Raw genomic sequence first — 16032 nt, 5'->3', positions numbered from 1 at the left:
AATGGTCTCATTCACAGGTAAATAACTTTTACGCAGAGTTACCCAAGCTGATGGGATCTATTGTGTTTTGTTATTCTATGTATTTTAATGAATTTTGGGGGACAAGCATAGTATCATAGTTCCTGTTGATTCATGGTTTATTAATAGTTTACATTTTATTGATTGATTATATTTGTTGATTATTAGTTTACATTTTGCCGTAATTTTACCCCAAAAGACCTGTGAAAGAATTATTCTATCAGGCTCCCAAAATGTCCTCTAGACATGAAAGATTCCTTGCATTCTTACCAGATTAAAGTCTTCTTTGGACACTTAAGGGACTTGGAACTATTAGGAACCTCTCATTCAGAGAACCATCCATCACCTAAGGTGAAAGAGTGTGTTCCTGTGACAGTGAGCCACGACAGGTAATTTTGGATTGGTCGGCGGCTGGAGGCCAGCTATTAGAGTAGGAGGCATGGTTTTCTGGAACTTGCTATTATCCATGCTCCATGTCCATTTAAAAAAAAAAAAAAAAGACTGTACCATTTTATTTGTATTAAGGGTTTTTTAAAAAAAGATTTTATTTATTTATTTGACAGAGAGAGAGCACAAGCAGGGGGAGCGGCAGGCAGAGAGAGAAGGAGAAGCAGGCTTCCCGCAGAGCAGGGAGAGCCGGATGTGGGACTTGATCCCAGGACCCCGGGATCATGACCTGAGCCGAAGGCAGTCACTTGACCAACTGAGCCACCCAGGCGCTCTGTATTCAGGTTATTCAGAATAAGTACAGTAGGTATACTTGCCTGAACATAAGTGGAGCAAGGCTGACAGTTTTACGTGAAGTATGGGTACAGACTTAACAGAACTATAACAGAACAGACATGTGTTCTTACACTTTCACACAATCCTGACCCTAATTCCATTGCTGGATTTCACATTCTCAGGAGGTTTATACAAACTCCAGAACAGGAGATGAATAACATGGGAAGTGTCAAGGCAACTTCTTGAATTTGAAATATGTGCAAACATAGAAAAGAGTACAAAAACACAGGTATAAAATCGCAGTAAGTCTCTGTGTGGGATGCTGAGGCAGTCCGGGGTGCTGGTGAAGTTTAGTGGGGAATCCTCCTGTTCTCAAGGCATTTAGATGTTGCAAAATGGATGCCTAACTAAATTACTTATGTGCGACAATTTATATTTTGAAGCTTTTTAGTGGGAAGGAAAATACTTTTAACCACTAGTTACTTCGGAAATTGATGGGCATAAAGTGGCCTAGTGCTTAAAAGCATGTGAGAACATCAGATATTAAACACATTTCAAGGCAAATTAGAAAATGTTTTACTCCATGCCAGCTTGAACTGCGCTTTGAGAGGCATTTCCGTGACTTTATCATTATGGGCGAACACAGGAAAGTTGGAAAATACTGAATCGGAGGTTGGGTGCAATTTAATTTTTGTTTTCAAAAACTGAATCTCTCCAGACTAAACTAAGTTCTCCTTTGGCAAAGTTCAATCTCCATTTATTGTCACACAGGTGAAACAAAATGCTTCCCAGGAATATTCTAGCTACTGAGGTCTCAGTCAGCCAACTGATAGACGCTGAAGGAATCCCAGCTCTAGGGAAGGTTCTACAAAGACTCCTCTGTAAAGTTACATCCTTGAGTTAAGTTCAGAACGTGCAGTCCTGTCATCTTAAATGCTAGTGCTGGTATCTAAGCAGTGTTGTGTTCAGTATGTTTTACCATTTTAGCCACCTAAATAGATGCTGCTTGTCTTCTACCTCAGACTGTCTTTCATAGGGTTTCAGAACTATGCAGACTTGAGTAATAGTAAATAATTTAAGCATGTAAATTGTCTTGGCTCTTAATCAGAAGCAAGTCTCCAATATTAATATTGAAATTTGCCACTATGCGGTTGTGCTTGAGAAACAAAGGCTGGCAAAGATTAGTCAGCCTGGATCTCGATGTCCTCTTTGTCACTGGAATAAAAAGAATTTTCTAGAACCTCCTACCCTACCACCTGCCTTATTCCAGAGCTGATTATTTTGTGCTATGGTCAAGATTAGGCTTGGCAAAAGAACAAATCTGCTTTGCTTTTTTTTTTTTTTTTTTTAAAGACTGTCATTAAACTTGAAGCAAGAGAAAACTGAAGTTGAAAAAACTGAATAAAACTAGATCAAAACAAACATGAACATTTGCAGTGTACCGCTGAGCATCCCTGTCCGTGAAAAGTGCTTCTGGACAGCTCTCTGCAGGAAGCTCCCCACAGTCGACAAGGCCATTTTCTTTGAGTGCAGCTGGCAAAAGTCTCGCATCATCTTTGGAATTAGTTCAGGAGAAAGGTACGGATGTATATTTGTCTTTCAATCCATTCGACGAAGTAGGACACATTGCTATAAACTCCAGGCCCCAGGACTTTGGAAAAGCAGATGGAGCCCCACGACGTTAAACCAAATAATGTCCACTGTCCTCCAGGCCGCTCGCAAACAAGGGGCCCACCGCTGTCACCCTGTAATGAACAGCAGTGGACATTAGTCACTGGTATGTTAGAGCCCGCCTGGGATACAATGAAACCAAACCCAGCTTAGCCAACTTCTTGGCTAAAAGTTCTTGGCAAAAGTTTTCGTTGCCAACTGGAGGGAGTAGGCTTTGCACTACATAGATGGACTTTCAAATGCACATTTTAAACCCCGATCTTTAAAAGAATGGGGGTCCCTTGAAAAAGGACTACATTCTTATTTCCATGAAATCAGACTTCTCAGCCATTTCCTGTGCTTGTCAAAATAGGTCATAATTTTTCTTTAAATTTAGTGTATCAGAAAAAATTCTCTCCTAATTGATCTCATTCTTCTAACTGCGCCCGCCACTTTATAAATGTTGCAAGTACCCAAAATGGAACATTCAAATCAAAGATTTTCTTTTCTCCGCACAATAGTACTAGAAAAATATTCCAGAATAAGTTTGTTTTCAAGATTCTTGTTTTGTGAATGAGTGCATTTAGTGAAAGACACTGGCAACTTGCTGTTTCTTAATAGTTCTTAGGATTTTTTTTTTTCAGTTAGTGCACGTGAGTGTTAAAGAGCACATCGGATTATGTACAGCGAAGTATTCTCTTTGTCGCCTCTGTTCTATCTCATGTGCACGGAGATTTTCATTCTTGACACTTTCGGCGGACTGTTCTTTCACCCACATAGGATTAGCAGTGAGACCCTTCAGCTTTCTAAGCACGAATATTGGCTACATCTGAAAAGATCAGAGATTAGGTGTGTTCTGCATGGCCTCAAAAGAGAGGGATCGAAAGCCTAGAAAATAAAGAAGTAAGTATATGAATTCATGGTGGGGATTGACACAGACTCCTGCCCTGGAAGGATGTCAAACTTGGAAGTCCATAGCTGGTCTTGTCCCCCTGGTCATGTTGGAGAAAAATGCTGATTGGGTTAACCGATGCTCCTCTAAACACTTTCCCTTGGATTTGCTCATTTACTGCTCAGGAGAGCCCTGTGAGTTGCTAAGAATTATTACAATATCCGTGTGATGAGACTGCGGCACAGGTGTGTACCCTGTTTGTGGGCAGGGTTCGAATTAGACCCACGCGGTCCATGACCATGACTCTGACTCTGTAACTACTGGGCTCTCCTCTCAGACGTGTGAGCAGATACCACCGCTATTCGAGCAAAATAAGATGTTTGACTGTGCTGTGTGCCTCTGTGGAAACAGCCGTCTTTACGTGTATGGCTGACCAACGCCGTAAGCCTAAATAATGATGGTCCTCACAAGGGGTTAAATGAGTGCCTGAAAGCCTAGTTGAGTTTTTTAAAGCAAAATTTACTAAAAACATTTTATTAGACCTATTGCACGATTTTTCACCTTCCCTCCTACAAAAGGACTGCTAAGAGGCTGACTGACGTTGAGCTGTTTATTATGCCAGAGAGTGATTCAAATGGGACCTATGTTGCCTCTCAAAAAAGAGGCTCTTCAAAAAAAAAAAAAAAAAAAAAAAAGGCTCTTCAGAGAGGAGAATGGGAAAGGGGCACACGGTGACTGGGGAATTCCATATACTGAGAGACACTGTCAATAAAAATAAATGTAATTAGCACTTCAAAACAAAACAAAATAAAACAGGACATGTACAGGTTAGCATCTCTATACTTCCAGGTTAAGATTTAAGCCAAATAATTGCTTGGCATTTACTCTTTGCCAGAGTCTGTGTAGGATTTATGAAGATGAAGGAGACAGGATTTTTTTGTCTCTGAGTGGCCAAAAGTCTGCTTGGGTAAGACGCATAACTCTACTTGAAAGCCAGGTCCAAGGGCCAGTACACGAAGGAGTCGTCAGAGGAATGAGGGATTACGGCCTGCTGGAGGGGAGCGAAAAGTAGCTTCCCAAGGTGTGGGTTTTGAGCAAGGCCTCATGAGACCAAAAGACATTTGTCAGGTGAAAAGGGGGAGGAAGGAGCAATTTGAATGCAAGGAAGAATACAGGAAAGGGCACATTTCACTCTTTTTCCGTCCCCTTTTCGCAATATTGGGCTTTCGGCCAAAGTTTAGGCTTGGCTTCAATATTGAACCCCATGATTTCTAGACCTTAACAGAAGGGTCCACAGCTTCCAGAGTGTCCTATGGATGCCAGGGAGGAAGATAATGAAGGTTCTGTGAATAATCTTGCTCCGGACCTGGTCAAAAGGAGCTTTGGAGGACTTGTTTTGTTTTCTCCGTGGGGATGTACTGGAGACTAGCTGGTATGCACTGAAGACCGCCGCAGCGTTGAATTCCTAAGACTGCCGAGGCTGGCTGGACCTAGCTCCTACTGGACATGACATGAGCCTGCCTGTGCTTGGACTTCAATTCTCTTTCAAAGAGTCTCCTCTCTTCCCTTTAGCAATTGACTAGAGATGAAGAGGCAGCAGTCTGGGGCACAACTCCAAACCTTCCTGGGGACAGGGAGAAATGTACGCACACGGATCATTGTTCCAGGAGAGTGTGGCAGTCGAGCACTTGGACTCTGAGCACTTTCTGAGCTCATAGCCTCACTCTACCACCTTCATGCCGGCCAAGATGGGGAAAATGACTTAACCCCTCAGCTCCCTTGTTTTCTTGATTTCTAAAACAGCAAAAACAGTAACACTGCCACAGGAACGGCTGATAAGGCTTAAATGGGTTCTTAGCACTGGAACACGACAAGCACTAACTGATCAGTGCGAATTATACAGCTACTGTTCACTGAGTGAGCGTGTCAGACATCACACGTGTGGAAGTGAAAGATGGGCTTTCGCCGGCATGACGTAGGTGATCAGGTAATCCTCAAAACACCCCGAAAATTAGAATCAGCCCCAGCTTGTGATGCTAGAGAGGTTAGATAAGTTCTCCAGGTCAAGTTGTTCTTACAGGCAGAGATGGGATTCAAGCCAAAAGTTTCAGGCTGCAAATCCTATGTCCTAAGCCCCATATCATGCTGCCTTCCCAAACACTTTCTTTTTTTCTTTTTTGTTTTTGTTTGTTTGTTTGTTTGTGTTTTTTTGGTGTGTTTGGCTTGGGAAATCAAACCTGGGCCTCTTGCCTGAAGGCAGCCCACCTCAACTGATTCATGGCCAGGAGGCAGAAGAGACTGTGACCTTGGTGAAACGCCAAGCGATCTGCTGGCCTCCCTGTTTGCCATGACAACGAAGGAATCACCACTGGGCCATTTCCGGTCCTCTGATTTGCCCATTCTAAAACAGGCTACCAAAAGTGTTCTTTTATTGTGTTAGCAGTAATAACATTGTCAAACTCTTCTTCAATTCAAAAATACGAGGGACGATCTGATCTACCCCACAACAGTGTAATAACTAAAGTGTTTCCTAGCTGGGGCATATAATAACTGCCTTCCCCACTCTGTATAAGCTTCTTTAAAGCAGAAAAAGAAATTAAGAAAAAAAAGTCCATTTACAGGAATTGTTTTTTCACCAAAGTGATGAAAGACTTGTACTCTGAAAACTATAAAACACTGATGAAGGAATTCGGAGATGACACAAAGAAATGGAAAGACATTCCTGCTCATGGATTGGAAGAACAAATATTGTTAAAATGTCTATGCTATCAAAGCAGCCTATGCATTTAATGCAATCCCTATCAAAATACCAATAGCATTTTTCACAGAACTCGAACAAACAATCCTAAAATTTATATGGAACCACAAAGACCCCAAACAGCCAAGAGGTATCAGAATTTCAGTCTTCAAATTATATTGCAACACTGTAGTAATCAAAACAGTATGATACTGATACAAAAATAGACACAAAAATCAATGGAACAGAACAGAAAACCCAAGGGGCACCTGGGTGGCTCAGTGGTTTAAAGCCTCTGCCTTTAGCTCAGGTCATGATCCCAGGGTTCTAGGATGGAGCCCTGCATTGGGCTCTCTGCTTAGCGGGAAGCCTGCTTCCTCCTCTCTCTCTCTCTGCCTGCCTCTCTGCCTACTTGTGATCTCTGTCTGTCAAATAAATAAATAAAAACCTTTAAAATCTTAAAAAAAAAAAAAAAAAAAAGAAAACCCAGAAATGAACCCATAATTATATGGTTCATTACTTTTTGACAAAGCAGGAAAGAATATCCAATGGGAAAAAGTCCCTTCAACAGTGCTGGGAAAACTAGTCAGCTATACACTAAAGAATGAAACCGGACCACCTTTTTATATCATACACAAAAATAAACTAAAAAATTTTAAAGTCCTAAAAATGATACCTGAAACCATAAAATGTCCTATGAGAGAGAACAGGCAGTAGTTTCTCTGATATCGGCCATAGCAATATTTTCTAGAGATGTCTCCTGAGGCAAAGGAAATAAAAGCAAAAATAAACTATTGGGACTACATCAAATCAAAAGCTTCTGCACAGTGAAGGAAATCATCAACAAAACTAAAAGCCTATGGAATGGGAGAAGGTATTTTTAAATGACATTCTGATAAAGGGTTAGTTTCTAAAATTGATAAGGAACTTCTACAATTCAACACCCTGAAAACAAATAATCCAATCAACAAATGGGCAAAAGACATGAACAGATGTTTCTCCAAAGAAGATACCCAGATGGCCCACAGACACACAAAAAAGATGTTCAACATCACTCATCATCAGGAAAATGCAAATTAAAACTACACCAGGATACCACCTTCCACCTGTCAGAGTAGCCAACATCAAAAACTCAAGCAAGTATTAGTGAGGATGTGGAGACAAAGCTGCCCTCTTGCCCTGTTGGTGGGAATGCGAACTGGTACATCCACTGTGGAAAGCAGTATGGCAGTTCTTCAAAAAGTTAAAAATAGAACCACGCTATGATCTGGTAATCGCACTAGTGGACATTTACCCAAAGAATACAAAAACACTCCTTCAAAGGGACAGGTGCACCCCTGGGTTTACCGCAGCATTATTTACAAGAGCAAAACTGTGGAAACAGCCCGACTATCCATTCCACTGAGAGAATGGATAAAGAAGATGTGGTACGTATATACAATGGAATATTCGGTCATAGAAAGAATGCAGTCTTGCCATGTGCAATGATATGGACGGGGCTAGAGGGCAGTATGCTAAGCAAAGTCAGAGAAAGACAAATACTGTATGATTTCACTCATATGTGAAATCTAAGAAACAAACAGATGAACATAGAGGAGAAAAAGAGAGACAAGCCAAGAAACAGACTCACAGTGGTAGAGAACAAACCGCTGGTTATCGCAGGGGAGGTGGGTGGGGGATGGGTGTGATCCGAGATGGGGACTAAGAAGCGCACATGCCATGACGAGCACAGGGTGACCCATGGAAGTGTGGAATCACTCTGCTGTACCCCTGAAACTAGCATCACATTGTATTTAAGTACACTGGAATTAAGATTAAAAAATGGGGAAAAAAAAGTAAGCTTCTTTGAGCACTTGTACCTTTTTATTCTCCCCTGGGAGCCAGTACAATAGTCAATGAGCATTTATTGGGTAAAAATTAAAACGCCTCCCTGCTTTGGAAGGTAGCACGCTCAGCAAACCACTGTGACCGGAAACCCTGGGTGTTGAAAGGTCCTGTGCGGTGATTGCTCAGGACATGCTGGCCATCAGAGGCAGGTCCAGGCAACACCAGTGCGATCGACTCCAGAGACAAAGATCATCTGTCACACACCCTGGAAGCTGGGATGTGTGTGTGGGCTTTACTGCCATCCCCCTGATGGGATGCTGGTCCCAGGCGGCAGGCAAGAGAGCCGAAGGCAACCGGAGCGAAGGGCACGGAGGCAGGGAGGGGGTCGCTCGGGCACCGGAGCGAGCACAGACTGTGAATAATTAAACCTCAGGTAATAAGCAGTCTCTGAAAACTATTCCCGAAGGGTGGCATGTGAATAATAATGAGTTTCTAGGGCCCCCACTGACGCGACCGCAGAACTGACTGTCCTCGCGACGCGCAGAGCAATTTACCATGCACGAGTCCACGGTACCAGACTCATAGCCGGCGCATATCATCCGCGCGGTGATGGTCTTCATGTCGAAGTAGGACTGGCACTGCTCCAGGGAGATGATGCGGACCTCTCCCTCTTGCAGCTTAAAAGGCACTGGGGTTTTAAAAAAGAAAAAGAAACGAAAGATCTAAGAGGGCAATCTGACTCAAAACTGAGGCTAAGCCGTACAGGAAATGATTACCTCTGTATACCCAGAGAACCATATTTACTTAAAATGCCATTCCAAAGACAAGGCTTGTTTGGCATCAGAATTTTCAGTGAGAAGTGTTGACAGTGGTCATCTAGTCAAACACCTTTATTTTATTAATGAGAAACTGAGGCACAGACGGCATCAATACCTTGGTTAGGTAACGTGGCTCCTGCTTTTCCCCTCTTAAAATATGCTTCAACAAGAACAACAGCTACATGATGAAAAGAAAAAAATCAAGCCAGGGTCCTGCCCCAGATGGGGGGTTAGCCCAGCTCGCCCATCGGGTCTAACAGGGGAAGGTGAACTCTATCTTAGGTTTAAAGACTGTGTCTCACCATGTTACCATGGCCATTACCAGTGGTAAGAACCTGTAATTCTTTTTTTTTCCCCCTAAGATTTTATTTATTTATTTGACAGAGAGATCACAAGTAGGCAGAGAGGCAGGCAAAGAGATAGAGGGAAACAGACTCCTCACTGAGCAGAGAGCCCGATGCGGGGCTTAATCCCAGGACCCTGAGATCACGACCTGAGCCAAAGGCAGAGGCTTTAACCCACTGAGCCACCCAGGTGTCCCAGAAGCTGTAATTCTTGAAGGGATGATAGAAAGATGTTGAAAGGAACAAAGCCATCCCTTGCTATCAGCAGAGGGAACACACAAATTCTGTTTCTAAGTTCTCACGGAATAACGATGGGTTTCCTGAAGCATAATCTTTTGTTGTTGAGACCTACAAATTATACACATCATTCCCCTTTTAGATAGTGATGGTGAAGCAGTCTATATTATATACAGAGTATCTTATGGGAAGAAAGGAGCACGTCTGGAAAATCAATATGATGGAAACAGTTTTGGAGAGTTGTCAAAAGAATGGTAATAGGAACCGTCACTAACATTTATTGGGTACTAGTGGTAGGTCTGGACGTGCACTCAGCGTTTTCTGGGCCAACGGTCTTAAATCGTTACAATAATTCTGTGAATTAGACAGTTGCTATTATTTTTTTCCACTTTATGGTAAGCTAGGAATTCAGGGTCGATTGGGACCTTTCTCACTGAATTCGGACCCCCACCCTTCACGCTGCACCGTATGTGTGGTATGTATGATGCTACATGACTGTTCTGAGTCTGATGCAGATATTATAGAAACAATACAAGGAAGGGTGATATAGAGTATATTCTGCTGTTATATCACACCACATTACTAATTATAGCTTTGAAAAACCGAGGTCTACAGGAATGGTGAGGTCTGCCTTCGAAGGTCTTCCATGGGAGCGCTTCGGAAGTCACTGACTCACCTGTTTCTCGGCTTTTTCTTTGTTGTCAATTGATTATGTAGAAAAGAAACTCAACTTACCAAAACTTATCTGACTAAATTTTAAGGAACAAAAAATTTGTGCTTCAGATTGGCATTTGCAAAGGTAGATAGTGGGACACCAACGTCCCTCACCATTCCCGAGAGCCGTGGTGTTACTCGAGAAAGTCGGAGCGGCCAGCACTTGCTGTTAAAGAAGCTATCTCATTGATTACAGTCTTATTCTATACTTTATTACTATTGTTACACTTATTATTACACTTATTACACTTATTACTTATTATTAGTGTAACAATAAGTGTATTATACACTTTTAATAGGTCAAACAAAATGAGGGGGTCCATTACGGGGGCTGGGAGTAAACAGTACAAATTCTTTCATGTTTTTAGGTTTTATGTTTAAATCACCAGGGAGCCAAATTTAATCAATTTAAATAGGCAAATAGCAAGTCAGTTTTCTTTCTGGACGGACTTTCAGGCTGTATTATAGATGTTGACAAGATCAAATCATAACACAGAGCAGGAAATGGGACCAGGTGTGCAGCTTGACAGGGGGCTGGAATAGCCTAGCCGCTCGAGAGAGCCACCGAGGGACTCTGCCTGCGGGGTGGGAATCACTGGTAAGACGGTCTCAAGCCAGGAGGACCAACAGCGTGGGTCATGGCTCCCTGAGGAGAAAATCTGAGGCGTGGAGAAGGATTTGTGAGGCTGCCTCTGAGTGTGGCAGGTCTAAGTACCACGAAGTACTGCCCTCTCCCATTTGCCATTTGTGGCTCCACTTCTAGAAGTGGAAACCGGAACTTGTTGCCAAAGCCTGGGAGGTGGCACAGTGGCCTTGGGGTGTAAAGGGAGAGGCAAGCACTGCCGAGGCTCCTGACTTACTTTTGTTGCCCATGTGCCCCCAGCCTGTGATGTAGCAGTACGTATCGGGTTCCAAGGCCTGCTCTGAGCTGGGCAAGCAGACCGGCCGGACATAGCTGGTTTCATTGACGTCTTCGCTTAGCTCCACGATGCTGATGTCATAGTCCACCACAGCTCGGCTATAGCGAGGGTGCAGGACGATGGTCTTCACCAGGCGTGTCTGCATGAACGTCGACGGGTGGTCCAGATTGTTGATGCCAAACACCACTTTCCAGACGGCAGCGTTCTCTCGCCTGAAAGATTGAATTCAAGAGCTATGGGCATCTTGAACTCAAATTTAAATTTTGAAATTTACATGTGATTTTGAAAATACCTTATTTATGTAAATAATGGCTCTTTCCACACCCAACGTGTGTATTTATTAGAGGCCTTTCTATAAGGCTCTGAGCAATTTGTAAACAAGCATTCTCGTGGAAAGCAAAACTCGTGCTTCTAGAATAGGGGGATTCTGGAAAATAAAACTTGTTTCAGTTTGAAAGGCAGGCGTGGTGGGGGGAGTGTTGCTTGCTTCACTGAGTGGGAAAAATAATAAAAAGACACGAAGAAGAGAGAGGAAATTCTGGCACATGGAGAGTCCTAAAAGTTAACTGAGTGAAGTGTTTTTAGATGCACTGACTAGAATAATCCCAGCGAGAGTTCAAAACCAATGCTCTGAGACTGACCGCTGGAAGTCGCGGGTCACCTTTTTAAGCATTTGGCTTGAAATTTTCAGAAGGTTCCCTTGAAAACTTGCCATTTCTCTGAGGTACTTGCTCCTTCTTGGAGGGATGTCTTAGCCTTGACTTTTTACTCTTCTTTCTTTTTATATATTTTTGAAGATTTTATTCGTTTATTTGTCAGAGAGAGTGTGCACACGCAAGCTGGGGGAGTGGCAGGCAGAGGGAGAAGCAGACTCCCCACTGAGCAGGGAGACCTGGGACTCCATCCCAGGACCCCGGGATCATGACCTGAGCTGAAGGCAGACACTTAACCAACTGAGCCACCCAGGTGTCCCTCCTTTCATTTTTTCCTCCTGTCTCCTCTTCTCCTCTGCTCTCAAGTCTATGTCCACATGTCCCAGGGCTCTTCTGTCCATCTTCTTATTCCTTGATGAGATTATGGAATCTAATTATCCCCTTTAAGATCTCATGGAGTCCAGTGGTTTTTAAATGCCACCAAATCCTGGAAACTCCCAAACGTGCATCTCCACCCTCCCCACTGAGCTACAAACTTAAATACACAATTATCCATTTGACACACTCGCTCGTATGTTTAATAGGAGCTAAGAATTTTCAGTGCTTCTCATGTATTTGACTATGTTCCAAGCATTCAGAATTCATCTTACAGATATTTAGTATTTATAACCATGTGGCAGAGCTGAATCATCTCTTTCTCTTATCCCAACACCATGTTCATCAGCAAGTCTTCACCACTCCACTTTCAAATATACCCAGAATCTTGCTATTTCTCCTTCCTCCGCAATCTATCTTAATACAAACCACTGTCATGGACTTGGATGACTGCAATGGCCTCCCAGGTGGTGGCCTTTCTTCTACTCTTAGCACACTGGCCCATTTTCCTCATGGCAGCAGAGTAACCCTTTTAAAAACAAAATTAGATTGAGTCCATTTCCTGCTCATAATTCTCCAGGGACTTTGAGTCACGCTTGAGATATACTCCTCATGGCCTCTAAGATGACCCGCTCCATTCCAACCCCAAGGACTTTCTCTTTTTGGATACGCTGAGGACACCCCCAACCCAGAGGCTCTCCCCTTTCTGTTCTCTCTGTTTCCATATGGTTCTGACCTTAACTCCTTCTCTTCGCTGAGGTCTCAGCTCCAACACCACCTCTTCCCTGCCACCCTCCTTGGCCACCCAGTCTAGGCTTTATTCCACCCCCATCACTCTCTACTCTTGACCTTGCTTTAATTTCCATTCCACCCCCATCACTCTCTACTCTTGACCTTGCTTTAATTTCCATCTCACTGATATCAATGACATTGGCACAGCTGTTTGTTCTCTGCCTTGCACCCAGAATGTAAGCGCCGTGAGACCAGGGAGTTGGTTGGTCTTGTTCACCGCTGTATTCACAGAGCCTAGGGACTAACATGCAGTGGCTTCTCAACAAGTATTTGTTTAAGGACAGCCCAATGCATGTTGTTTCAAAACATGTACTAGGGGCCAAATCCGGCCACACAGGCAAGGTCTACTCTTCATCAGTCCCTCTACCCTCTCTTCCATTCCCAGTCCCAGTCCACTCTGGACAAGCAGAGTGGGCCAGGAGCAAAGGAATGGACGTGGAGAGGACTGCAGTGCTAAGGGGGCTTTCCTAGCGGATACTCCCTCCTCAGGGGTAGGGTAAGTGAGCCATGCCACCTCTGTCCCCACTTGGGACCTTATCTTGTCCAACTAAAGTAGGTTGATTTGACCCACTAACCAGTTGTTTTTCAACCCAGGCTGAAGCTTTTAAACACCGATTTTCTGGGCATCACCCCATATCAATTGCAAGGTTTGGGCTGGGGCCTGGGAATCCAGACTTTTAAGTCTCATATTAAAACTCACCCACGTTCCTCCTTTCCTTGGCATGCTTTTCTTCATTGTGTTCTCATGCATGGCAAAGATTACCCTCTCAGAAGGGTAAGGAAAGACGTGACCAAGGTCGGCACTCAACCTGTTTATGGCACTGCTGGATTCTTGGAGTACACTACTGAAGGACTGCTCTACACGGCCCACACGTTCTATCCTTTTGCCATTGTGAAAAATAATAATTCTAGCACTATACAAATAGGAATTGATGTCATTCTTTGTGATACAGGTATTAGATATAGACATGTAGAAAGCTGTATATTTATAGCAACTCCTTCATGCCAAATATTGGGCAAGGGTTACAACAAGCAAGAAAGACAGGATCCCATCGACACAAACTTGAATGAAGATGAACAATCAAAGAAACAATCATAGTAAAATGCAGGAAGCGCAATCTCATGAGCATTGTAAGATGATACTACAGAATTATTTTCATTAAATAAAGCCATCACTGAAAGAGCATGTCTTTCTTTTCTTTTCTTTTCTTTCCTTCCTTCCTTTCTTTCTTTCCATCTTTCCTTCCTTCCTTCCTATCCCCCTCTATTTTTTCCTTTCTTCCTTCCTTCCTTTTCCTCAATCCCCTCTTTTCTCTCTGTCCCTCCATTCTTTCTCTTTCTCTCCCTCCTTCCTCCTTTTCCTCACTTCTCCTTCCTCCCTTCCTTCCCTTCTTCCCTTGGTATTGTATTGTATTGTATTGTATTGTATTGTATTGTATTGTATTCCCTTCCATTTTATTGTCTACAGAAGTAAGTGCATGGCCATTTGAGCAATTCAATATTCACTTGAGATTCTATTATTTAAGGCATCTGAAATCAAGCAACAATTTCTGTCAAATTTCTGCGTATTTAATAGCTTCTTGACCTTGATTCAGAGCTACTAAATTTTGCTTCTAACAAATATTCATCCATTTGCTCAAATAACGAGCAGTATTTCAAATAGTTGAATACTGCAAATTATTTGTAACAAGATGAAGTAACAAATTTCAGACTTAATTACTATATTGTGCTTAATCTAATTCTAATAGTGAGAAATAAAACTGCTAAATGTTATAACTTGTACCTAGTAGTTTATTGCTACACAACCTACTATCCTTCTGGCATTAACATTACCAAAAACAAACACACCAAAGAGTACATAGGAAATTTACATAGTTTTTATAAACAGTAAGGATATTGTTTTTTCCACTTTTTCAGTGTGATACAAAAATTTAAAAATTAAAAAAATTAAAGTTTCTTTAATTTTTTTTTTCCTCAAGTCTGGTAGAAACCAGGAAATCCACAACCTGTTGTTAGAAATGGGGATATGAGGGGCGCCTGGGTGGCTCAGTGGGTTGAGCCTCTGCCTTCAGCTCAGGTCATGATCTCAGAGTCTTGGGATCGAGTCCTGCATTGGGCCTCTGCTTGGCCGGGAGCCAGCTTCCCCCTCTCTTTCTGCTTACTTGTGATCTCTCTCTCTCTGTGTCAAATAAATAAATAAAATCTTAAAAAAATAAAAAAGAAATGGGGATGTGAGTGAGGGAACTGTGTATCAATGGTATATGAGCGTATTAAACATATGCCGGAAAGAATGAGTCAGGAATATAGTCAGAGACAGCCCTGTCTTGGTGGAAGCAAAAAGGGGAAAGAGAATTTAGGGCAATATTAATGCCACATGAGTCTAATTTCAGTGCATATTACCCTCTGTGGAGAAACACATAAGAACAAGCTATGTTCTTATGGGCTTTTCAATGAAAAGAGTTTTGAGGGACAAAGGAAAAAAGACAAGTATAGCTGCTGAAAATCTTCACCATAGGGGGACTTCTTCAAACTGAGCTGTCAGACTTCAAATCAGCAGCACAGAAAACTGGCACATTTTAAAGAAGTTTCTGCAAAGACCTCTTCATGCTCTGGGAGGGACAAAGCAGGAGAGGAAGCCCAGTGAAAATCAACCATTCACAATGAAAATGGCTGAGAAAGACGTTAAGAGACCCTTTTCTCCTTTGATTCTAGCTCCACATGGCATTTCCTTGTCTGAAATTCACATTTATTGTCTAATTTACTCCATGCTTATACACTGCTATAGCCATGGATACACTTTACAGAGAACATTGAGATGATATGATTTCAATGTAAAATTCTTCAATCATCAGCTCTAGAAAGAAAGCCCGGCTATGTATACATTTTAGATGACATGCAGGAAAATTTATACAAAATTACAGGCACATTGCCCTTGGTCATAAGATCCAGTCAATTTGGCTTACGATTTGCCAGTCTGAACCCTAGTTTAGATACAAAAATCCCATATTTTTACTTACTTCAGCTAGCCAGGCTTAAAGATTTTCTATTTTCATCTTTTCTGAAAAGTATAAAATCTCCCTTTCTTTCATCGTTTCTGGTTTTGCTTTAATATCATATATTCAACATTTATCATTTTAAGGAAAGAAAATTAATATTTATCATTAACACCTGTGATATAAATCACCATATTTTACAAGCCTTACTCCAGAAATAACACAGCTAAGTGGTGATTTGGAGGCAGTTTGATTTGGAGGTAGTTTGAAGGTGACCAAATTTGCATTAAGAAATATCACACAATAGCATTTGCTGTTCTACAAATCTCACAAATCTCT

General features: G+C 42.3%; 1 protein-coding gene across 3 annotated transcripts in view; it reads right to left on the bottom strand.

Moving 5' to 3' along the window:
• Positions 1-104: 104 nt before the first annotated feature.
• Positions 105-16032, bottom strand: part of CORIN (corin, serine peptidase) — a 250143-nt gene continuing 234215 nt past the window's right edge. For 2 of the 3 annotated variants that reach the window (XM_059162131.1, XM_059162120.1), the window contains exons 20-22: positions 10821-11092; positions 8402-8535; positions 105-2486 (exon numbers count right to left, since the gene is read on the bottom strand). In XM_059162131.1, the coding sequence (XP_059018114.1) occupies positions 2304-2486; positions 8402-8535; positions 10821-11092 (589 nt within the window). In that variant the 3' untranslated portion in view covers positions 105-2303. The remainder of the gene's footprint in view (positions 2487-8401; positions 8536-10820; positions 11093-16032) is intronic. The other variant, XM_059162141.1, reaches the window with a different exon arrangement.

Source organism: Mustela lutreola, chromosome 1 (genome assembly GCF_030435805.1).
Source record: "Mustela lutreola isolate mMusLut2 chromosome 1, mMusLut2.pri, whole genome shotgun sequence".
NCBI classification, from domain to species: Eukaryota; Metazoa; Chordata; class Mammalia; order Carnivora; family Mustelidae; genus Mustela; species Mustela lutreola.
Note: the sequence above shows the minus strand (reverse complement) of the source record. Positions and strands in the feature narration are given on the sequence as shown.